This window comes from Leucopleurus acutus, assembly GCF_964270905.1.
Source record: "Leucopleurus acutus genome assembly, chromosome: 4".
NCBI classification, from domain to species: Eukaryota; Metazoa; Chordata; class Mammalia; order Artiodactyla; family Delphinidae; genus Leucopleurus; species Leucopleurus acutus.
In genome coordinates, this window is record NC_139146.1 from 114,823,222 (window position 1) to 114,848,394 (window position 25,173).

The 25,173-nt window shown below is 36.6% G+C and overlaps 1 protein-coding gene across 2 annotated transcripts in view; it reads left to right on the forward strand.

Annotated features, from left to right (window-relative positions):
- The window catches only part of CFAP299 (cilia and flagella associated protein 299), a gene marked incomplete at both ends in the record, with an annotated part of 616,738 nt that overhangs the window by 16,908 nt on the left and 574,657 nt on the right, over positions 1 to 25,173 (forward strand). For both annotated transcript variants that reach the window (XM_082837623.1, XM_082837624.1), the window contains one exon: positions 1,144 to 1,274. In XM_082837623.1, the coding sequence (XP_082693749.1) occupies positions 1,144 to 1,274 (131 nt within the window). The remainder of the gene's footprint in view (positions 1 to 1,143; positions 1,275 to 25,173) is intronic.

A 25,173-nucleotide genomic window follows, 5' to 3' on the forward strand; every position in this document is an offset into this window, starting at 1 on the left:
GGCAAAGCGCCCTTGTGCAAAGCCTGGTGCTTTGCCTTAACTTGGCAAATGTATCCATATTGCTACACAGAGTTCAGCAATTTGCTTTTAGTGTTTAGCAAAGCAAAGTAGCAAAGTTTTCTAGGTTGATGGTGTCTAATTTTTTTTTGTTAGAATAGTTGGAACTTTAAAATAGCCACCATGGGTTGTATAGATTATTAACCACGAATCTTAAGTTTTCTTATTTAATTCTGTTAGACAGTTCTTGCATTCAGCAGTGATGTAGTAAGTAAGGGTCTGTAACAATAAAATATATGCTGTTTTCTCTGTATTTCAGACATTTCATGTTTAATGTAAGGATAATGTAATATGTTAATGTACATATTTTTATGTAATACATAAGCCTTTATATTAGTAACTTCAAGTAAAATGTCACCTATTCAAGTTTTGGGGAAATGCTGTTCTTTTCTGAATATGCTATGCAAGTGACAAAAATGTGTGTGACAGTTCTTAAAGTAACTGAAATATAAAAGGTCTAAAGGACTGTGGGGAAATTATTTTTTTTTCAGTTTGAAACTTCTTGTCATCTTCTTGGGTTTCTACTTCTCTGCTTTTATTGGTACGAACATTACATGGAAACAATATCTTTCTACTCAAATAGGAAATTCATCTGCCCTTTGTTTTGTATTTGAAGTTATAATGCTCTGTGTCATCAGTTAATTGACTTCAAGGAAGTAAGTCTCTGAAATGTTGAACTTGCTGAAAGCAACCCAATTTTCTTTTTGTGCAGTTGGTTTTTAAAAAGTCTTTCTTGTATAAATACTATTGTCTATAGTTTTATTGTTTTAAAGATACTTTATTACCTACAGCTGTTCTCATAAATTGATTAAAAACATTACAGACTGTTGTCCTGCAATCCCTTAGAGAAAATTTAGTGCTTGATGTTATTATTATTTTTTTTTTCATCTTACATCTTTGGGAAAGGGATGACAAATCAGATGTTTATAAAACTATTGTTAGAATTCTAACTTTTCAATCTAATAGATCTTGTCTCATATTTAAATATTCCATTTGATTTTTCATTTAAAACAATTATTCAGTATACATTGGATAAAATAAGATGTCTCATTAATCCACAAATGTAACAATTGATTTTCTTTTTAGGATGAAGGCCTGGCCCGCCAGTTGGTGGAGCTAGGCTACCGCGGGACTGGAGAGGTGGTGAAAAGGGAAGATTTTGAAGCAAGGAAGGCAGCTATAGAGATTGCAAGGTTGGCTGAAAGAACTCAGAAAAAGTAAGCGTCCATGTTCCAAATGGATTTTATATTATATTGTAGAGTCTCTGGAAAAATCCAATTTTGTTGGCATTGTTTTAATTTAGAAACATTGGTTGGAGCAGGTAGAACTTGGAATATTCCAAGCATTTGTTCTGCAGATCAGGAACTGGAGGAACTGTGATATTGCGATAAAGCCACATGAAACTGCGAGCTACAAATTTAAAAATATAAATACCAAAATATGGCCATCATACCAATAAAGTCCTGTTTACACATAGCTCAGTATTATTGGCTTTACACATTTATATACTAAAAGTATGAGTGACCTTTGCCTTAGAGTTCTTTGTACTTTTGAGGCCTGTAAATCTTTGGCTTCATTTATGTTCTCACATTTTTGTAGACATTGATTCATTGAACTCTATTTAAACGATCACTGGCTTTTGTTAATATGACTCATATGTGGTTATATAAAATATGAATCTAATAAAGTATGTTAGGAAAGAGATGTACACCTAAAGTGAACCGTATCAAACTAAGACAATCTGAAAAAGACTTGACAAAGTAATTATCTATTTACTTTTTAAAAATGAATGCTAAAGTTTTAAATGTTGGTGAGAAAAATTACTTAGAAATTGGTATATTATTCTTAGATAACATTTAAAAAAATACCCAGTAATTATGAGTAGAAGTCTCCCATGTATTTATTATAAAAATAACATTTGGTAGTGGAATGTGAATTGGTTCTGGGAATGTGCAATTTTAATTGATTGTTCTAGTAGTTCTTGTATTTCAGAACCCTAGAATATTGTCATTTAATACAGTAACATTCAGTAATATACCAGTTTTCTATTGCTGTCATAACACATTACCACAAATGTAGTCGCTGAACACAACACAAACGTATTTATTCATAGTTCTGTAGGTCAGAAATCAGAGTACAGTGGCTCAGCTGGATTCCCTGCTACATATATCACAAAGTTAAAATCCTGGTGTTGGCTGGACTGAGTTCTTTTCTGGACACTCTGTGGATGAGTCTGCTTCCACCCTCATTCAGGCCAAATTCATTTCCTTGTGATTATAGGACTGAGGTCTCATTTCCCTGTCACCCCTCAATCTGGGGACTCCTCTTTGCTCCTGTAGGCTGCCCACATTCCTTCTCATGCTTTCCATGTGGCTGCCCGCCAGCAAGAATGGGTCAAGATCCTGCCAACCTTTAAATCTCTCTGACTTCTCCTTATGCAAGTCTTCCCTGACTCCAGCCACAGAAAAATCTCTCCTTCTGAGGGCTCATGTGATCACACTGGGTCCATCTAGATAATCTAGGATAATCTCCCTATTTTAAGGTCTATAACCTTCTTTACATCTGCAAAGTCCCTTCTGTCATGTACTGTAACATACTAATAGGATTAGGCATGGGGATCTTTGAAGGGGCCATTCTTCTTACCAAAAGTAAATTTATATAAAACTTCACTAGTTTATGCAACACAAGTATACTTGGCTTCTATTTGTAGAAAATTGAAATGATGCAAAATATATGTGTACATGTGATGTGTCATATAAAACATCAGGGGAGTCTTCTCTTTCTGTTTTTAATCAAATGTTTATCAGTCAGGAGCAGAAGTATAGAGATTTTTGTGAGATTTTATAAGGAATTAATGTATATTCATATTTTATTAGAGATGTATCCTATTTTATATCAAGAGGAGTTGGTCATGTTTACAGTATAAATTCTATCCATGTACATGTTCATTTTGTGTTTGGCTCAAAATGAGTATTTATTCTATTGATAGTCTCTTTAACTGGCCAGAGCTGGAGGTCATCAGACTACTTAAGTGCCAGTCTTGGGAGACTAATCCCCACACAGAGCTGCTAGAATCGGAAAGCCTTTTCATCTGCGCATCTTCTCATCTGCCTTTGTAGTGGGATGGGCCCCATATGTTTCCTCTTTCCTTCCCTGCCAGGTCCATTGTAGTGTTATTGGCAGCAGGGCCAGCAGAGTGTGGACACCAAATATGTCCTGTGCCTATATTTGCTTGAGGATCACTTTGAAAATATGCATGAACATGTGACTGCCCGCCAACTGGTACCAACTTGGAAACACGTGATCCTACTATCAGATTATCTTAAATTCTCTAATGTGTGGGTGAGCAGCCCCAAGCAGATCACAATCCCCTTCACTAGCAATCATAGAGCACCCGTTTCAAGAAGTGCTGGCACCTAAGATTATGTCACTTACTTAGAATAGTTTCATAGATAAAAAGGGTCTGGTTAAAGATATTGGGAGGGAGTATTTTGATAAGTATTTTGCCAGAAGAAGTCATAAAGTGAAAAAAATTATTTTGACCCTTTATTTAGTCATTCACTTCACAAATACTCATAGACAACCATACGCCATTAGGCACTATGCTAGGTGCTGGGGATACAATAGAACCTAAGACTTAGTCCCTGACCTCAAGAAATTTGAGGGTTAGATAAATGAAAGACAGTTACATTGTTGGTGGGAGTATACAATGGAAAATAGTTTGGCAATTCTTCAAATAGTTAAACATAGAGTTACCATATGACCCAATAATTCCACTCTTAGATGTATATCCAAGGGAATTGAAAGCAGAGGTCCACTTAAAAACCAGTGTTCCTAGCAACGTTATTCATAGTAGCCATAAAGAAGCAACAACCCAAATGTCCACCAACTGATGAATGGATTAAAAAATGTGGTACATAGATAAAATGGAATATTATTTAGTCATAAAAAGGAGTGAAGTACTCTTACCTGCTACAACATGGGTAAACCTTGAAAACATTAGGCTTAGCAAAAGAAGGCAGACAAAAAGAGTATAAATTGTATAGTCCCATTTATATAAAATGTTAGGAATAGGTAAATCCATAGGGACAGAAAGTAGATTTGTGGTGGCCAAGGGCTGGAAGGAAGAGTGAAAGAAGAATGATTGCTGATGGGTATGGAGTTTCCTTCTGAGGTGATAGAATGTTCTGGAATTAGATATGGGTGATGACTGCACAACTTTGTGACTATACTAAGAGCCATTGAATTGTATACCTTAGAAGTTTGAATTTTATGGTATGTGAATTATATCTCAATTAAAAAAGGCAGTTACAACGGAAGATAACATATGCTATCATAGGTGTTGTGGCAACACCCTAAAGTAGTACTAAGTCAAGATTTGAAGGATGTGGAGAACAGGGAAGGCTCTTCTTAAGGCATGACTGCTAAATTTACCTTTAAAGGATAAGTAGGAGCCAAGCAGGCAAACAAGGGTATGAAGATGGACACACTTACTTTGCCTCAATTCTATGATAAATTTTTCTTCTTCACAAATCATTCTCTCTACCTCTTTGTTTTAACTTGTACCTATTCCCTTGCTAAGACTTTTTTTCCCCCCTAAAGTTGTGCCAGCTAGAGGCCACTCATTTCCACATGTACTGGATTGGTGGTGGTGGCAATGGTGGTGGTAGGTGGGCTCTGCATCCTCCTAGCTTCTTCAAGCTTTGCTTCAAAGCCATCTCTGCTTCACTATCATGTAAACAGCATCTCTCATCTCTCTTACCCTGAGATTCATGCCAGCTGGGTTTAGTAGCCACAAGGCAGAGACTATAAAGTTTGGAAAGAAGGGATGGGATAAGTTTAGCTGGTGGTTACTGAGGTAGCTCCTATCATAAGTCCTGGAGAATTTCTATTTGTAGTGAGAAGTTAAGTTGATTTCTATGGGTGATGGAGAGATAGACTTTGACTGCACAGAAGTTGAATATTGGGTTCTTGGGATCTAGTTAGTAGTTATAACTGAGTCATCTCTCAGGTGGAACATTTTCCTGGATGAGCTTGTAAGACCATTGGCCTCTTCACTTTGGGTCAGCTTATCTTTGTAGGAGATGAATTAGCACTTCTTAAAACTGCTTCTGAGATAATGACCTTATTTTACTGAAACACAGAATCTGAAACATAGATGGAATAAATGGCAGCCCTGATGGAACTGATAATTATACTGCTTGGTTGTTGCTATCTTCTCAAGAGACTTTGTGATGAGCCTTTGGGAATTCTTGTAAAGTGAGCTTGACAGGAGTCTCAGATGCTGAATATATAGGGATCCCTGTGATCCTTTTTGCTGAAATGAAGAGGGTATCTGTGGTGATTAAGGAGAAGGCTCTTGTGTCCTTTTATCCTCTGGTACATCTGGGACTAAATTTTAAAAGTTGGACAAGTCCCCAGCCTTTTTTATTCTAGCCAATCTAGTCAGTTTATCAACTGTCAACTATTTCTGGTGTGACTGGAGTATTCTTCTTCAATTTGTTTTTAAAAATAGGAGTTGGAAGTATCTATTAATTGATAACATGCTCTTTTAATTTTATGAAGATGAAGTTGGATAAAAGGCCAAAATTTGTTTCATGTAAAATGACTTTACTCCATTCACTTTATGATCAAAAGTGAATACCATATGCTAGTGAATTAAATGAATTTCTGTAAGTTTAAAATGTTCTGCTAGATAAAATCTGGCTTCTGTGAAATGGTTTCAACTTTTTGCTTTGTTTCAAATATTTTATGTTTTAAAAGTTATTCTGATACATTTTATAGCTCTTAAACAAAAAATATGGAGTTGTGGCTTGTCACAGACTAGCTGCTCCAGGAAGCAGACAGTGAGGGTTAAGAGTGCAGAAGGTTTGATGGGGATGTAACACCTGTGAAAGGAAAAGTGAGGAAACAGGACTAAGCAGGGTCAGAATCTTGATGCCAAAGTTACAGAGACTCTCCCAGCACAGTGGAAAGCTCCAGGGTAAAGGCTGTCCATTAAAGAAGTCCCACATTGGGTGAAATGTTCAGGCCCTGGTACCTCTTCTGTGCCCAGTCATTGCCTGAGGGCTGCCCCCAAAAGTGTGATCTCAGCTTGAAACTGAGGCAGACCCTGGAAATGTTCACAGCTGGAGGCTGTCAGCTCAGCAACTCCTCACAGCCAGGCAGAGAGGCCTTTCTCCAAGGGGTATCTGAGTGATGTGTCCATATGCCTGCCACAGTTCGCCCCTTGTGACATACAGATCCATTTTGTGCATGCAGGGAGCAGTTCTTCCAGAGCACCAAGGGCCTTTCTCCTGGGCAGGATCCTCAGAAGAGGAAAGTTAGTCCCCAACACTGCTGTTGGTCTGGAGGCCAGAGGTGGTTCTCATCATCTCCTTCTTCCATTAACCATCCTAAATCCTCTGCCTTCAGCTGTCACCTCTCTGAGTCTCAATCATAAGATGGTGGAGGCCCTGGTAATCCTACTGTCCTTAGGCTGGGGTTGTTGCATTTCTCATTCTCCTTTAAAACTCTATAAGGGAGTACCAAGAGGTAGCTAGGTGGGCCGCTCGAGTTTGCCACTTATTGCTCTCTACCCCCATTCTGTAACAACAGTCCTATCTCTCTTGCTGATCAGCAGCAATTACTCTTCACAAGATAGTGTCTCTCTGTCTTGCCTGCTGTTCCCTGGGCACAAGACGCTCAAAGTGCTCACGTGGCAGCCATAGTTTGTAGTTCAGTGAGACACTTGCTGTTTTCCCTGGTGAGAGTGTTCTAAAAGATGGCGCCCTATCCTTGAACAATATTGCCTCTAAGCTGGTGATTCAGCTGTGCCTTAAGTGGACCATTCCAACACTTTCAGGTTGACAGCTTCTGATGGGGCACTGTGTGATATGGCCAGAAGATCCCATGGTCATGAGCTCTCTCCCACACCTTTTTTGTTGTATAGCGGGTTCCCTGGTTAGGGTGCTATGCTGTGTTGTATTCCATGCCTGTGGATCAGGCATTTTGTAAGTACCCAGATAGTAGGGCCAACTAAGACCAAGGAGGCAGAAAAGGCACACTCATATCTGGAATAGGTAGATATTCCTGTGGGAATGAACTGTTGTCCCTTCTTGGTTTATAAAAAGGACCCAGTGTAGTCAAATTGAGTCCATTGTTCTCCTTGAGGAATAATGACCTACGAGGGGCTCAACATTGGTCTCTGTTGCTGGCAAATTGGACATGGAGAAGTAGAAGTAGCTAGACTGGCCTTGGTAAGTGAGAGTCTATGCTGTTGGGTCCTTGGATAACCTTCATCTGCTCTACATTGTTCATGTGTCCATCATGCCATTATTGAGAAGACTGCTGACAAGGCTGGCTGACATCGACTGGCTGAGCCCTTTTGTCTGTTTGGGTTGTTTAGTGCATCATTTTTGGTGGGTGTTATAAAAATCTTCACACTTGTACTCATTCCCCTATGTCCATCCACGTGACTCAGACATTCCTAGTCTCCACCTTTTTTCTTCACAGTTTCCTGCTCAGCCAGCCAGTCCATTCACCATTGCTTATGAGTCTCTTCTAATCTTTGGGACATTTCTTTTTCCTTATCCTTCTACAAAAAGTGGGTGATCAGATGTGTCACCTGAAGTTCTGCCCATTTGGGAAAGTTTTTCTTCCCTACTGTAATTTAAGGCCATCCTTGAATTTTATGGGTTGAAATGTGTTCTCCAGCAAAGGTATGTTGAAATCCTAATCGCCAGTACCCTAGCATGTGACCTGATTTGGGAATAAGATCATTGCAGATATTCGGATCAACGATCCCTGGGTGGATCCATGGATACAGTGGACCTATTATAAACCAACCCTTGGCCAGGATTCCATGTGTTATCTTACCTTCCTATGCCTTCACTCTAATAGTGGGACCATGGTGTTGCTTTGGATCTCCAGATACCAATCTCAGCTATGACCCTGCACCCAATACTCCATCAACTATCTGGCTATTCTCCTTTCCTTAGTGCCTGCTCATTTAAGTAAATGGTTAAAGATCCCTTGGGGGAAGAACAGAGGGAATCATTGCAATGGATAATTGATATAGTGTTACAGGTCTATTCCTCTAGCACAGGGTAACTTCTTTAGTCAGCAGGTTCCTAGTCTGAGAACTGGATCAGGTAGAGATACTGGGCAACACATCCTGACTTTCTATTGTGATGGCTGCCTTCAACCTCAGATAATTAACTTTGATTTCTTGTTGTGATACAGATTGAGTAGTACCTTTGTTGACCGCCTATCTATTTTGCCTCAAGGGATGTTGTATTCAATAAACCAACTTCATGACTTTCGAGGTTAGGGTCCTTGACTCTGAGCTTGTTGGTCTTTATAATAATTACAAGTCCCTGGATTCTTGAGGTTTAGCTCCACTTCTGAGTCTGCAATATATGGTACTGGTAAATGCTCACTCTCAACTAGTTGGATATTGTAACATTACTGAGATTACACACTGAATTTTTCCTCCTTTCCTCCCTCCTTCCCTCTGCCTCTCTTTCACCCTTTTTTTCCTTCTTTTTCTCTCTCCCTCCCTCCCTTTCTCTCCAACAGGCAAGCAATTACAGATGGTGTTGATATTTCCAAGGAACATCATATTATCTGTATCTATCTACCTATCTATCTGTCTGTCTGTCTGTCTACAGGTGTATCCATATTATTCTTTAGTTGAGTACTTATATGAACGTGCTCATAAGTGCAATTAATTCTGCCTCCGAGAGTAAATGGACCCATTGCTTAGATGAATTGATTATTTTTGTATTTGGCAAGTTGTTAACATTGCCACATTTATAGATCTTAGCCTATTTGAGCTTAAAATAAATCTAAAAATAGTCACAGAGAAAACTATGTAGACAAAATCCAATATTGATAACAGTTCAGCTAATGATTAATCAAAAGCAAATGAAATTCACATGTTTAAAAACGTTATAGTCCTTTTCTTCAGAATATTATTTAGATTTGTTTCTTTTGTGTTCTTAATTTAGCTTTTGATTTAAATTGTGTTGATTCATTCAATACTCATTCATAGTCCCTTTGTAGGCAAATTCAAGGATTTCTTCTCAGATTCACTTTGCTTGGTTGATGTCTACTAATGCCTTTAACAGCAATTTGGAATTATCCATCTCTTGAAATGTTCCCTTTGAATTTTATTACCTTTAACCTCCCATTTTCTTCTATTTGCTGTTGTCCACTATCTTTGCTGTATCTTCTTCCTTCTCAATAATTTGGATCTCTCCCAAAGGACAGTTCTTTGTTTTTTTTCACCCTTTTTAATACTCCGCTATTTTCATATATCAACCACTTTTACGTTTCCAGTTTTCCTGTGTCAGATCTCCAATCCTGATTTCTTTCTTGGGTTTTTAACTCCATGTTTGTTTTAATACTGTGTTGTCAAACCAATAACAAAATAGTAAAAAAGTCTCATTATTGTTCCCTTACAGATCCACTCCCCATAAAAAAATTCCATTTTTTAATGCCGGTAATACCATTTTTAAAAAAACTTTATAGGCGTTATATTTTACAATATCTTCAAAGTCTACTTGTGAGCAATTCTAAAAGGCAATTAACAATGGATTTCTGTTGACTCCTTTGTTCAGATTTGCTCCTACGTTCATACATTTTTCACTCTACTTACACGTTGCTAATCCAATTTTTCTTCAGATTGACTTTTATTGCAATGTCTTACCTGATTGCTCAATCTCAACTTTCTTCATTCTCTAGTACCGTGCTGCCTGATCATACATCTGTGAAACAGCTTTCAAAATGTCTCTTTCCTCCTGTCCCTTCCTCATTCCATTCCTTCCTCTTTCTATCAGCATCTAAATATGCATCTCTATAAAAGAATATGAGGTATGAATATGAGTTTACAAGGGAAATAGGAATATCTCATAGCAACAAGACTTTAAAAGGTAGAGAAGAAAAAGTAAAGGTGGAAGAAATGCAGTGAAGCTGAGGTTGAGCTTAGTGCCCAAAAGGTATGCCAGATTTGGGAAGATAATGCAAAGAGGTAAATATTTACATTACATAATTCATTATGTCGACCTGGAGCAACAAAACCATTGACAAAAAGTGTAGATATTCCTGGTTCTGAGAGCTGTAGGGAAGGGAAAAATTTCTTCGACCCATTTAGGGTCCCTGGATGCATCTGAAAATTGAATTCACAAACACATTAGCAGGAGAAAAGGATAAAAATGTATTTAATATAAGTTTTACATGATACAGGATCCTTCAAGAGGAAATAAAGACCTAAAGAAACAGACCTGAGTATTTTATACTAGGTTTGATGAAAAGTGGACAGTTATCAAGGAATATGACAGGTTAAGGAGTATGAGGTAATTATAGTAAACTGGGGGAAACTTAGCAAGGCCTGTTTGTTAGGATTCTTCTTGGCATTTCTTTGTCCTCAGAGAAGTGATGATTGTTCAATATCTGCAAATCAATCAGTGTGATACACCACATTAACAAACTGAAGAATGAAAGCCATATGATCATCTCAATAGATGCAGAAAAAGCTTCTGATAAAATTCAACATCCATTTATGATAAAAACTCTCTAGAAAGTGGGCATAGAGGGAACCTACCTCAACATGGTAAAGGCCGTATATGACAAGCTCACAGCTAACATCATACTTAATAGTGAAAAGCTGAAAGCATTTCCTCTAAGATTATGAACAAGACATGGCTGTCTACTCTCTCTCCACTTTTATTCAGCATAGTTTTGGGAGTCTTAGCCACAGCAATCAGAGAAGAAAAAGAAATAAAAGGAGTCCAAATTGGAAAAGAAGAGGAAGTAAAACTCACTGTTTGCAGATGACGTGATACTATACATAGAAAATCCTAAAGACTCTACCAGAAAACTACTAGAGCTCATCAATGAATTCAGTAAAATTGCAGGATGCAAAATTAATATACAGAAATCTGTTGCATTTCTATACACTAACAATAAAAGTTCAGAAAGAGAAATTAAGGAAACAATCCTATTTACCATTGCATCAAAAAGAATAAAATACCTAGGAATAAACCTACCTCAGGAGGCAAAAGACCTGTCCTCTGAAACGATAAGATGCTAATGAAAGACATCAAAGATGATACAAAAAAATAGAAAGATACACCATGTTCTTGGATTGGAAGAACCAGTATTGTCAAAGTGATTATACTACCCAAGGCAATCTAGAGATTCAGCACAATCCCTGTCAAACAGTCAATAGCATTTTTCACAAAACTAGAACCAAAAATTTTAAAATTTGTGTAGAAATACAAAAGACCCCAAATAGCCAAAGCAATCTTGAGAAAAAAAAAAAAAAAACAGAGCTGGAGGAATCAGGCTCCCTGACTTCAGACTATACTACATTGCTACAGTAATAAAAATAGTATGGTACTGGCACAAAAACAGAAATATAGATCAATGGAACAGGGTCAAAAGCCCAGAGATAAACCCACGCACCTATGGTCAATTAATCTATGACAAAGGAGGCAATGAAGAAAAAACAGTCTCTTCAATAAGTATGCTGGGAAAACTGGACAGCTACATGTAAAATAATGAAATTAGAACATTTTCTAACACCATACACACAAAAAAACTCAAAATGGATTAAAGACCTAACTGTAAGACTGAATACTATAAAATTCTTAGAGGAAAACATAGGCAGAACACACTTTGACATAAATCACAGCAATATCTTTTTGGATTTGTCTCCTAGAGTAATGGAAAGAAAAACAAAAATAAACAAACTGGCCCTAACTAAACTTAAAAGCTTTTGCACAGCAAAGGAAATCATAAACAAACAAAAAAAGCCAGCCTACAGAGTGGGAGAAAATATTTGCAAACACTGTGACTGACAAGGGATTAATCTCCAAAATAAACAGCTCATACAGCTCAATATCAAAACCAAACAACCCAATCAAAACATGGGAAGAAGATCTAAAAAGACATTTATCCAAAGAAGACATACAGATGACCAGGAGGTACATGAAAAGATCACTAATTATTAGAGAAATGCAAATCAGAACTACAATGAGGTATCACCTCACACTGGTCAGAATGGACAACATCAAAAAGTCTACAAATAATAAATGCTGAAGAGGGTGTGGGGAAAAAAACCCTCCTACATTGTTGGTGGGAATGTAAATTGGTACAGCCACTATGGAGAAAAGTATGGAGGTTCCTTAAAAAACTGAAAATAGAGCTACCATATAATCTTGCAGTTCCACTCCTGGGCATATATCCAGAGAAAAACATCATTCGAAAAGATACATATACCCCAATGTTTATAGCAGCACTATTTACAATAGCCAAGACATTGAAGCAACCTAAATGTCTGTTGACAGATGAATGGATAAAGAAGATGTGGTATATATATATATACACATACATACACACACACACACAGTGGAATATTACTCAGCCATAAAAAAAACATGGAATAAAACCATTTGTAGCAACATGGATGGTCCTAGAGATTGTCATACTGAGTGAAGTAAGTCAGACAGAGAAAGAGAAATATCACATGATATCACTTATATTTTTGTGGAATCTAAAAAAAAGACGCAAATGAACTTATTTACAAACAGAAATAGACTCACAGACATAGATAACAAACTGATGGTTGCCAAAGGTGGGGGAGAGATAAATTAGGAGTTTGGGATTAACATATACACACTACTATATATAAAATAGATAACCAACAAGGACCTACGGTGTAGCACAGGAAACTATACTCAATATCTTGTAATGACCTATAATGGAAGAGAATGTAAAAAAAATTATATATTCATATATATATATCTGAATCACTTTGCTGTACACCTGAAACTTACACAACATTGTAAATCAACTATATTTCAATAAAAATTTAAAAAGAATACCAAGAACATTGAAGGTATTTGTTTCAGAAAGCAAAGCTGATGTCATGCTTCCCAGTCTCTTTTTAATTTAAGGACCTCAGAACACAGAGTTTATCTGATTGTGCTCTTCTTTCCATTGCATGCTATTTCCATGAGTCCTTACTAGGCTCCTCTTTAATGAAAAAATTTTAATGTTTTCCTTCTTTATCCCCCATTTTTCATTGCACTTCTCTTCCTCCTAATACACCTACCCTAGAATATTTAATTTATTTCCCTCGCTTTCTTCCTTTCATACTTTTAAATGTATGCTTTCTAGAAAAATCATGTTTAAATTTTTGCAGAAATATGAATTGCACTATATATACTATATTTCTTATAATTTGTTTACTATTATTTGGGGCAGTGGGATTTCAATGTAGGTAATCCTATCATTTGCAAATAATGATATCATATTGTTTCTTCCAATTATTTCGCTTAATTTGTTTTTCTTTTTTTAATTGTCCTTGTGAGGCACTCAAGTACATGGGTCAATGGGAATGTTGATAGTGGGCTTTCTTATATTGTTCCTGATTTTAAAGGGATGGTGTCTACTATTTCCCTGTTTATAGTGGTGTATGTGTGTGTGTGTGTGTGTGTGTGTGTGTGTCCATTTATAGTGGTGTATGTGTGTGTGCACGTGCGTGTGTTTGTATGTGTTTGACCTGGAAATTTCCCTTCTGTATTCAGTTTACTGAGATAGACAATCATATGGGGTTTTTTTCCCTTTTATTAAAGTGGAGAAAGATACTTAAGGTTTTTCTAATACTGAACTATCCTTGCATTCCTGGTATAAACTTAAGTTGGTCAGGTTTATTATTCATTTTTGGACTCAGATAATAGCAACTTATCTGGATTGTCTCTTGGATTTTTCTACCAATATTACCTGTTAATCACTTTATTTGGTATCACCTTAACAAACTAACTCTTCTCTTCAGGGCTTTACCTTCTAACCATCTCCCTATTTCATTCCCCTACCTCTCCCCTCTGGGGTTAAATCAATCTTTTATAAGCCCCATTTTAAGAGTCTAAGGATTTTTTAAAAACACACTTAATTAACATAGGTCTGGTCCTCATGGAACTAAGAAACAAGGCAGTCCCCAGCTGTTTCTAAATCCGTAGTCCAGGCAAGGGACCTGTGCTTGGAATGGACAAAAAACCAGAGCAGAAAATCAGTGGTATCTGAGGGATGAAGGATAAATAGAATACTTTTTGGTTTTAACTGTACCAGGGGAACAGGGATGAATAGAATGATAAGACTTTGGCAGAAAATGTTTATTTGAAGACAGGGGCTTGATTCTGTCATTAAGAAATCAAGATCTACTACCTGGGTAACTCATTGGCTAACTGAGCTAGTTAGAGGCATTTTTACTTTGTGCCTCGATTGTTTAATTGATAATGAAAATAGCTAACATTATTGAACACATAATAACATTCAGATATTTAGTACTAAAATGCTTTTTTTAGTATTTACTTATTAAAACCATTTCATGGATGATGAAATTGGGCACAGAGAAATCAAGAAACATGGCCAAAGTCCTTCAGTTGGTGTGTAGCTGAAGATTTAAATCTAGGCCAGAGCCCACAGTGGTTTTCTAGTTTAAGAATTGATTACTAGAGATTTTTAAACATTTTCTAAGTATCATGCCTTAAGTGAGAAATTTAATGAGTCTTAACCTGATTATTACAAGTTATTAGGTAAAAAATTTGAAAAAAGAAATGGAATGATTTAAGTAAATCTGTGGCATGTAGCTTTTTGCTATCTTTATTAATTTGAATGAAGTTTTAAAACTAAATTCAAGCCCATGAAAGTGTTCATTTTTTATCAAGTCATTGAATAATTTACTATGTTAACGATCTATTAATTCCTTTAACCCCTGGTTACTGTATTTATTATAATAGGTTAACATTGAAATGGTATTAAGATTGAGCCTGGAGACCCTAAAAAATGCTTATGTTCTACACACACACACAGAACACACACACACGTATTCTCTCTTTCCCTTTTCTTCCTCTCCCTTTCTCTTTTAATGTGTTTAGAGTCACTACTGAGTGAAAATAAGTAAATGGAACAGTAGCTATTTTCCACATTGCTATATGTTGCTCTCAAGTTTTTTAGCATATTCGATTAACTAGTTTGCTTAGTTGACAAATTATTTTTCTTTTTTGTTTTAGATTTTATTTGATGAGAAAATTCTTTATAACAATCAAACCATATATTTGATCTGAGAGAAGGATAGCAAAACCTCACTACAATGGTCCTTTCATCTACTTAGAGTTAGAGATGTTCATTTCCAGTAATCAATGTATAATAAGGAGAGGTGTCAGGAGCAGGATAAACAGAGTTTCTTCCAATTTCTCATGAGTCAGTTCAGTACATCGTAAACACCCTTGCTTTCCTCAAACATATTTTCAAGGGTAATTGCAAACATCCATTGAGAAAATAAAATATATATTTTATATATATATATATAACATTTCATATATATGAATTCAGATAATGATTTCTAAAATTTTATACTATGAATTTTATTAGCATCAGTATTAATTTTAGAGACAGGTAGTAAGCATTAAGTTCTTTCCAGTGTACAGAATCCTACTAGTAGAATTATCCCAATCAAGATGATTGTAAGTGATCTTTTTCAATTAAAATGTTGAAATAATTTCCAGATGTGAGCTAATTTCTTTACTTGACACAACTTATACATTTTAGAAAACATAGATTTTCTTTTAAACCAGAGGGGTTTTTTGTTTGTTTGTTTTTGCCATAACATTAAATGATTGTATGGCACATCTTTGAAACAAATTATCATCATAAAGCTACTAGATTTTTAACATTAAAATTTAATTTCCCTATTTGTTGGGCTAATGTTATGACTTTTTTTTTTTTTTTTTTTTTTTTTTTTTGTGGTATGCGGGCCTCTCACTGTTGTGGCCTCTCCCGTTGCGGAGCACAGGCTCCGGACGCTCAGGCTCAGCGGCCATGACTCACGGGCCAAGCCGCTCTGCGGCATGTGGGATCTTCCCGGACCGGGGCACAAACCCGTGTCCCCTGCATCGGCAGGCAGACTCTCAACCACTGTGCCACCAGGGAAGCCCTGTTATGACTTTTTAATTTTGGACTTTAGTTTATATATTATCTTTTTCTTTATATCTGTATGTTGAATGATATATCCATATATCATAGAACAAGAATATATACATATATATGTATTTAGAAACAAACTTTCATGGCAGTGAATAGTTTGACAGTATAGTGATCTGAGTGTATTTTGTGTATAATATAGTAATAATAGTTAGTAGTATTGTAGCTATCATTTGCTGATATGTGCCAGGCACCATAGATCATTTTATGTGTTTTAACTTATTTAATGTTCACAACCACCTTTGTGGATATAAGTATAATTATCTCCATTTTACAGTGGAAAAACTCAGTACATAGAGTTTATATACAAGTTTAAACAACCATTAAGAGGCAGATGTAGGATGAAGCGCAAGCAGTCTGGTGTTAGAGCCTGGATTCTTAACTACTACACTCCTTGCCTCATGTAATGAAATATGTCATTAAATGCCATATCCTCAGTACATAGCCTCTTCCTTATATTCAGTACATTACTCTGTGTATTCTTAATCATGTATGTCTTATGACCAAGGTAATACTAAAGTGAAATTATAAGCACCAAGTACCACCTGATAATATTGGATTTGAAACAGAATTCATGAAATGCGAAGGTTTATCTTTATCAGAATCCAAGTAGCTTGTTTAATTCACTTTAAGTAGCAAATTGGGCAGTAGAGCTTTTTGATGACTAAACTTCATGTCCTTAATATGTTTACTTTAACACAATATTAAATCAGTTCTGAAAAGGTGCAGGTGTGTTTGGGTAGCTTTTCTCTCTTAGTAGTGAATTTGTAACATTAGCAAAAATGTTTTTGCACCTGGATTTGGACAGCGATAACAGACTTTCTCAGCCTAAGAATAAATTTGGACTCCTTAAAATTTTTTTTTCTATGATTGAGAAATAGTCTAAATCTAAATAATTTTGGAAAACCCTGCAGCAATAAATAAATAAAATTTGTTTACATAGGTGCAACAAAACATTTCCTTTTAATAGGGATTGCTTCTACCTGTAATAAGTTAATAATCTTCAAGCAAAAGGGGCTAGAGGCAGTAACTTGTTTGTGGAGTCCAAGGCTGTTACGCATAGGTTTAAAAGGATCCTGCTCTTTTGAATCCTTTTCCTCTTTTATTTCAATATTAACTGACAGTTTTGATTTGTTTCTTTTGTGAACATGAAACTTGTTCCTGATATAGACTCTGCACTAGCTGTTCTTTTTGTTTGGAAAACTTTTCTGCCTGATTGATCATTACGTGGCCAGCTTCTTTATGTTATTCAGATCACAGTCCGTATCTCAATATCTCAATAGAGGTATCCCCAGACTGTCAATCTAATCTGGCCACAGTCATTTGCTTCAACATTGCTCTATTTTATTCTTCTCTGAGGTCAAAAACTTCATAGGTTGGACTTCCCTGGTGGCCCAGTGGGTAAGAATCCGCCTGCCAATGCAGGGGACATGGGTTCGAACCGTAGTCCAGGAAGATCCCACATGCCACGGAGCAACTCAGCCTGTGCGCCACAACTACTGAGCCTGCGCTCTAGAGCCCACGAGCCACAACTACTGAGCCCGTGTGCCACAACTACTGAAGCCTGCGTGCCTCGAGCCTATGCTCTGCAGCAAGGCAAGCCACCGCAATGAGAAGCCTGCGCACTGCAATGAAGAGTAGCCCCCTCTCGCTGCAACTAGGGAAAGCCTGAGTGCAGCAACGAAGACCCAATGCAGCCAAAAATAAATAAATAAAAATAAATTAAGAAAAACAAACTTCATAGGTTTTTGTTTGTATTGATTGATTGATATATGCAGTCTTTCTCCTCAGCTACATGTAAGCTCTGTATGAACAGGCGTTTTTCTTTTGCTCACCACTGGCTCACCAAAGTCAGCCTTAGTGCCTGATAGATAGTAGGTTCTCAACTACTAGTTGAATAAATGACTTTTTGATTCAGGACTTGAGAGTGCCAGGTACTGGATGTATTATGGACAAGGTAGCAGTAAAATGATTTGTCATTCAATTTGCAACACTAATGTTTATCCAGCATTGACAATGGAGTCCCAGAAATGGCACCCAAGAGCTTCACCCGAGTTCAGAAACTTAACACACGCACTTTGAACCTACATTATCAAAATAAATCACACTGCCAAAACCTATACCTCCATATATCTTTTAAAAACTTACATCTGGGCTTCCCTGGTGGTGTGGTGGTTGGGAGTCCACCTACTGATGCAGGGGACACGGGTTCGTGCCCCGGTCTGGAAAGATTCAGCATGCTGCGGAGTGGCTGGGCCCGTGAGCCACGGCCGCTGAGCCTGCCCATCCAGAGCCTGTACTCCGCAACAGGAGAGGCCACAACAGTGAGAGGCCCGCGTACCGCAAAAAAAAAAAAAAAACAACCCCAAACTTACGTCTATGTGCAATTAGGTACTTAGGCAAATTGCTCCTAATTTAGATTGTGAATCAATGGCAATGATTAACAAGTCAATGGTTAAGTAACAATTATATATAATATATAATATATATAATATAAATTCTATATTTGTGGTATAAATACACATTACATAAGATTTACCATCCTAACCATTTTAAAGTGTACAATTCAGAAATGTATATTCACATTATTGTGCAGCCAATCTCCAGAACTTTTTGGTCTTGCAAAACTGAAACTCTATACCTGTTAAACAAAACTCCCTATGTTTCCCCTTCCCCCCCAGTTCCTGGCAACCTATTTTCCATCTCTGAATTTGACTACTCTAAGATACCTCATGTAAGTGGAATCATGCTGTATTCTCTGTTTTATTTCACTTAACATGATGTCCTGCAAGGTTCATCCATGTTGTAGCATGTGTCAGAATTTCCTTTGTCATTTTCTGAAGAGCATATTATTATTTTTTTCATTTTTGTCTTTTTTCAGCTTCTGAAAAAGTATTAACTATATCCTGGATATAGTTATTATATTTAGCCTTGACAATAATTATTATCAGCTCACATGCTTTTTTTTAAATTGGCTGATCAAAAACTGCAGAATTATTTGTAATATTTTTTATTATACCTACCCATCAGGATATGCCATGACTTAACTGAAAAAAAAAAAAGGTAAATCACACACAGGAAAGACCCAAGAGGAATAATTTTAAAGAGGCATAGGGATGTCGATATATTCAGCGCACATTATTTAATGATCTTGTATATTTGCTTCCAGAATGTTAGTAGCACGGGTCCTGGGCATGTTCTCCTGGCAGAGACAGGGATCTAAGGGAGAGAGACCCAGACTTGGAAGCAGCACACTATCATTTCTATACCATCTTATTCACCAAAGCGAGTCCCAGGGCCAGTCCAGACTCACGGGATGGAAAAACAGACTCTGCCTCTTGATGGAAGAAGGTGCAAAATGATATTGCAAAGGGGGTAGTTGTAGGGAGAGGTATGAAAGATTGAGCCCATTTTTTTAATAATTTGATTCATTTCTATTATCACAAATTAACCAATCTGAATTCTGCATTCACTATCTTCTTGCTTTCCTTTTAATATAATTTTATATCTATATGTGTTCCTAAAAAGTAAATTTTTAATTTTAATTGTTTTGACTTTACAAAGGATGGTATTGCTAAATATCCTCTTTTGGGATTTAGTTTTTCACATAATATTTTATTACTAAGAATAATTCATGTTGTTTTGTGTTGCTATATTTTATTTATTTTTTGCCTTCTGTATAACATTCTGTTGATGGTATCAGCACTGAGTCTTAAACATCCTTGTTGATAGGAATTTGGGTTGCTTATAGGTCTTGCTGTTGTGAACATATCTCCTAATGCATGTTTCTCCTGGGCATATCCCACACACTGGGATATATCAGTTGTAGAGTATGTGAATGTTTAATTTTACTTCCAAAGTAGTTGAACCAATTTGCCTTCCTACTACCAATTAATAAAATATCTTTTGGCTCTCCATCCCACCCAATACTTGTATGGTCAGAATTTTGTTTTATTTTTGTCACTAGAATTTTTTTTTTTTTTTTTTTTTTTTTTTTTGCGGTATGCGGGCCTCTCACTTCTGTGGCCTCTCCCGTTGCGGAGCACAGGCTCTGGACGCGCAGGCTCGGCGGCCATGGCTCACGGGCCCAGCCGCTCCACGGCATGTGGGATCTTCCCGGACCAGGGCATGAACCCGTGTCCCCTGCATCGTTAGGCGGACTCCCAACCGCTGCGCCACCAGGGAAGCCCACTAGAATGTTTTTAAAGTGACTTCTCAATGTAGTTTTGTGTTCCCTAATCACGAAAGAAATTGAATTGAAAGTACCAATATGTTTATCGGCCATATAGGTTTCTCTTTTGAGCTTTTCTTATTTTCTTGCAGGAATATTTTATTTATACTTGTGTCAGGAGTGTATACTTCAAGTAGTTCCTTCTAGTCTGTAATTTGTCTTCTCCCTTAGTTTAAGGTGTCTTTTGGTAGTCAGAATGTGAAATTAATTTGGGTGTGAGGTTATGAAGAGTCATGGAGTGAGTTATACATTTGCATTGTCACACACAAAACAGAGATGCATATTGTCCTCTCTTCCATACATTACTTAGATTGTGTGCTGCTGTTTAAGAGAATAGTTAAGAATGGCAGGCACCCAGAAGAGGCTCTGAAAATATGGAACAAATTGGGAAGAAAATTCCCTATTTAAAAAATTAATTTCTAAAATGAAAACATTGCCTTTACTGTTTTTCTTCAAATCATTGTAATGCTTTTCTTTTTACGTCTTTCAGTTTTAGCATTCCTAAACAATAAAGTGGTCAAGTGATGTCTTAAAAATATAAACAACTGATAAATATATGTGTTAGGGAACTGTATAATTCTGGCTTAACATGTTTGTGAAGTGAGAATTTGTACATAGTTCGGTAGCTTCATGAAGGTAAACAGAAAAAACATGAGAACTATTAGCTGGTTTCAAATATAGTTATTTATAATAGTTCAAGATAAAAAATTAGAGTTACTGGCAATTCTTAACACCCTCTGAAATGTATCCCTTGATAGATACATTCAAACATTTAAAGCAATATGTGTCTGAAAATGCTTAATGTATATCATTAAAAGATAGAGTCTAGATTAAAATTATGAAACTCAAATCAGATTTAAAATGTGCTGGCCTCACCATTTTTACAAATTTATTGACAAATTCATCTGTAAATTTTAACCTTTTAGTTTCTGGTGTTGTTATTACTTGTTTACATGTTACTCCTATAAAATCTGTCAGAATATGTCATCTTAACTTAGAAGAAAATGGATTTCTACATACATGTGAAGAAAACATATTTCTTAAATGTCATCAAGATGTAAATGTTGATGGTTATTTCATGGATTGTGTGAATTTTGATTTTGTTTTCACAGCTTTTCTATTTTAGCTTTGATAGAAGGTAGAAAAATGTACTGAAGCTGTGCACTTCTAAATTTGGTCCTTACTGACAGGGAGGAATTATTTGAAGCACCTGAAATCTGATCTGAGCCTTGGAGGAAGGTACCACAAGATGATAGCATACATGATTACAAAGCAAGGAGGATTAGAAAGAGCAATATATTTTTGGAAAAAAGGGCAAGCACACCACTTGGAATGTTTTATCAAGAGAGGGATACAGAAGTGAAAAGTAATCCTTTTGCTTTATTTGGCATTATTGCTGTGTTCGATTTTGGTCTTTGCATTTGGCAAAGCACATGGAGACTCTGGAGAAGGTCCAGCGAAGATCAGCAAAAGTGATGTAAGGAACAGGGACTAGCTCCTAAGAGAGGGCTCAGTGCGATCAGGACTGTTTAACTTGGAGAAGGGAAGACTAAGGGGTGATTTAACTGTCTTCAAGTATTTGAAAGGTTATTATATGGAAGATGCAGAACAGATGTTCTTTACTTCCACAGGAGACCAAATAAAAGGAAATAGTTTTAAACTGTAGCCAGAGAAAAAGTTCAGTTGGTCATAAGGATGGACATAACTATGAAGAAGGGATTAAACATTGAAACAGGTAACCAAGGAATATAGGGAAATTCAATTCTTAGAGATCTTTAAAACTAGGAATAGACAGCCATCTGCCTAGGACGGTTTAAGTGTCTTCCACCTCAGTGCAGAGAGCTACCCAGTTTCTCTGTTTGAAACTCTTCCCACTTTGAGATTCTATGCATGTTGTTTCTACTCTTTCAGAGTTACCTGGAAGATAGTCAGTTAGTAGTATCTATCCCAGGATAGAAGCTAGAATTCAGCAAAGGCAGAGATCAAAGGGCTACCCGGTGTTCCCCTGAGTATCTCTGATCTCCTTCTAACTACATAGGTATTAGTGACTGGACCAGAGAGGAGAAAGTATTTCTTACCTGTTCATTTGTAGAACTATAGTATATATGTTCTTTCTTCCCGGAGCTTTCTGATAATGCAATGGTAATTCAGGGATTATGCTAGCTACTGTGATATGGAAGGGCAGGCATTGCACTAAATTATCTCAATCACAGGCAGGTGGTGTGTTTCTCCTTTCACATATAAGGAAACCAAGACTTCGAGAATTTAGTCATTAGCTTAAGGTCCTTCTATGAGTTAGTGACAAAGGCAGAATTCTTGTTCGAACTTCTTGTTTGTCTCTGTTCTAATGAGAGGTTATACACATTTAGATGTGTTCTTCATTAATAATGCCAGCTTCTGTTACTATTAAGAATAGAATGTGGGTACAAAAGTAATAATCATCATTAGACTATAAGGAAATATGTGTTGAATGAATGATGACCCAGACTTAGATTTGAAGCAAAATTTGTGATGTTTTGTGATATACATCATAATTAAATTGCTCCCCTTCACTAAAGCAGCACTTTATGTAACCAAAGATGATTATTTACTTTGGCTATTTGATCTATAGTTAGGACAATTGAATAGTGGCCTCATGAATCATAAAAACTTTACAATTCAAATAAGCTTTGAAGTTTGAGCATCTATACTTCCTAAAGACATGAGTGACATGGGATATTGCAAACTTCCACAATTAAGTTAAACACAAAATGATAATTAACTATTTTAGAGGAAATTTAAATGAATCAAATGGTATATGTTTAATTTGATGTTTGATTCACTGATTCTTAATGGTCCTCAATCAATACCTCATTTAACTTTATCACTGCCTAAAGTTTGTTTAGAGTTAACTTAATCTGACTCTTTGTATTTCTAGTAAAAACACTTCTGGGAAAATCTAAATAGATAAAAGGGATACAAACAATCTATTTTTTAAATTAAAAAGTTAGCAATTAACATACTACAGTATTTATCTTGTTTTTAGAAAAATAATACCTTTCTCATTAATCTATCCAATGATAAACTTTAAAGAACCTGCGGCTATGTATTATGAAGTCTTAATTTGTTAGGGTAGTAGAAATGTGAAGTCTTTCACCCTGTTTTGTTACTGTTTCATTGCTGTGATTCTTGGGAAGCTTATCGGGCAAATAATGTTAAGAGCACTTGAATATTATTTTCTAGGATAAGATTTCTCTTTGCCCAATTTCTCTTTTGTATTCCATAATTTAGATTTCTTTTACTTTGTAGTAAAGAGAAAGAAAGATAATAAATAACATTTATTGAACACTTCCTGTCAGTGCCACAGAGGGCACCATCTATGGTACAGTCTATGCAGTGGTTTCTTTTTTGTATGACAGGTAATCGTCTAAATGCTCTGAAGGTATTATCTCATCTAATCCTGATACTCATCCTATGAATGGGACTTTGATTAGGCTCCTCTTATGGAATAAGAAACAGAGTATGTGGTATGTAGACTACAGTCACAAAGAGGTTAGCTAATGAATCAGGTCACCCAGCTAGTAAGTGGAAGAGTAAGGATTCATACTCCGGCAATCTAGTGACCATGCTTTTGGCCTCATACCGTGCTGCCTGTCTTTTTGAGATCACCTTGCCTATGGAAAATCTCATAACTGTCATTTCAATAATCCAAGCTTTCTGTACCTTATTTCTAATTAATAGTTTGAATCAACATAGTGTTTTTATTTTTTTGCTTATTAAACACTAACATAAAACCTTTACAATTCAAATAAATATTTGTTTCTTCTAAGCTATGACTAAAATGAATGCGTTTTGCATGATACATTTTAGGATAAAAGTTAAGCATGAAAAAGCTCTTTTTGTTTTGTTAAGGAACTTATAGTTCAGAGAGATTAACACATACGTTCAACTAAATATATTGCTTGAAGCAGAATGTGCTAACTGGTATAAGAGAAGTATAAACAACATATTCCAGAAGCACAGAGGAGGGAGAGATTCATTCTCACTTGGCAAGTGTAGTGCCATGGAGCTTGCTATAGGGAGAAAGAGCTAAAGGATATGTATTAAGTAGGGTAACTACAAGACATGTGGGCACATACGATGTGCAGTACGGGAAAGAGAGACATTCTTTCCAGCAGCTTATGCCCATTGAGGACTGTAGAGAATGCAGCAATGTGTAGATATATCTCTCAATTATTTGCTGGATTATGAACATCAGAAATGGCACTTTGACACACACACATATCCATCCATCTGGCTATTCACTCTTTTATCAAATCTCTGGTTAAAGTAATATCAGTTAATTGGGATGGTGATTGTCTTCCTTAATAAGTATGCAGTTTTTAAAAAATTATTTATTTATTTATTTATTTTTGGCTGCGTTGGGTCTTCGTTGCTGCGCGTGGGCTTTCTCTAGTTGCAGTGAGCAGGGGCTACTCTTCCTTGCAGTGCACGGTCTTCTCATTGCGGTGGCTTCTCTTGTTGCGGAGCATGGACTCTAGGCACGTGGGCTTCAGTAGTTGTGGCTCGTGGGCTCAGTAATTGTGGCTTGCAGGCTCTAGAGTGCAGACGCAGTGGCCATGGCTCACGGACCCAGTTGCTGTGGGATGTGGGATCCCACAGCGGCATGTGGGATCTTCCCAGACCAGGGCTCGAACCCGTGTCCCCTGCATTGGCAGGCAGATTCTTAACCAGTGCGCCACCAGGGAAGTCCCAAGTATGCATTTTTTCAACCTCAAGAAGATTTAAAATGAGTGTAAAAGTGTTTAAGACTCAAAATTTTAGAGCATTAATATCTGTGTTAAGGAAGAATCTTCATAATTAGCATTGTGTTTGCT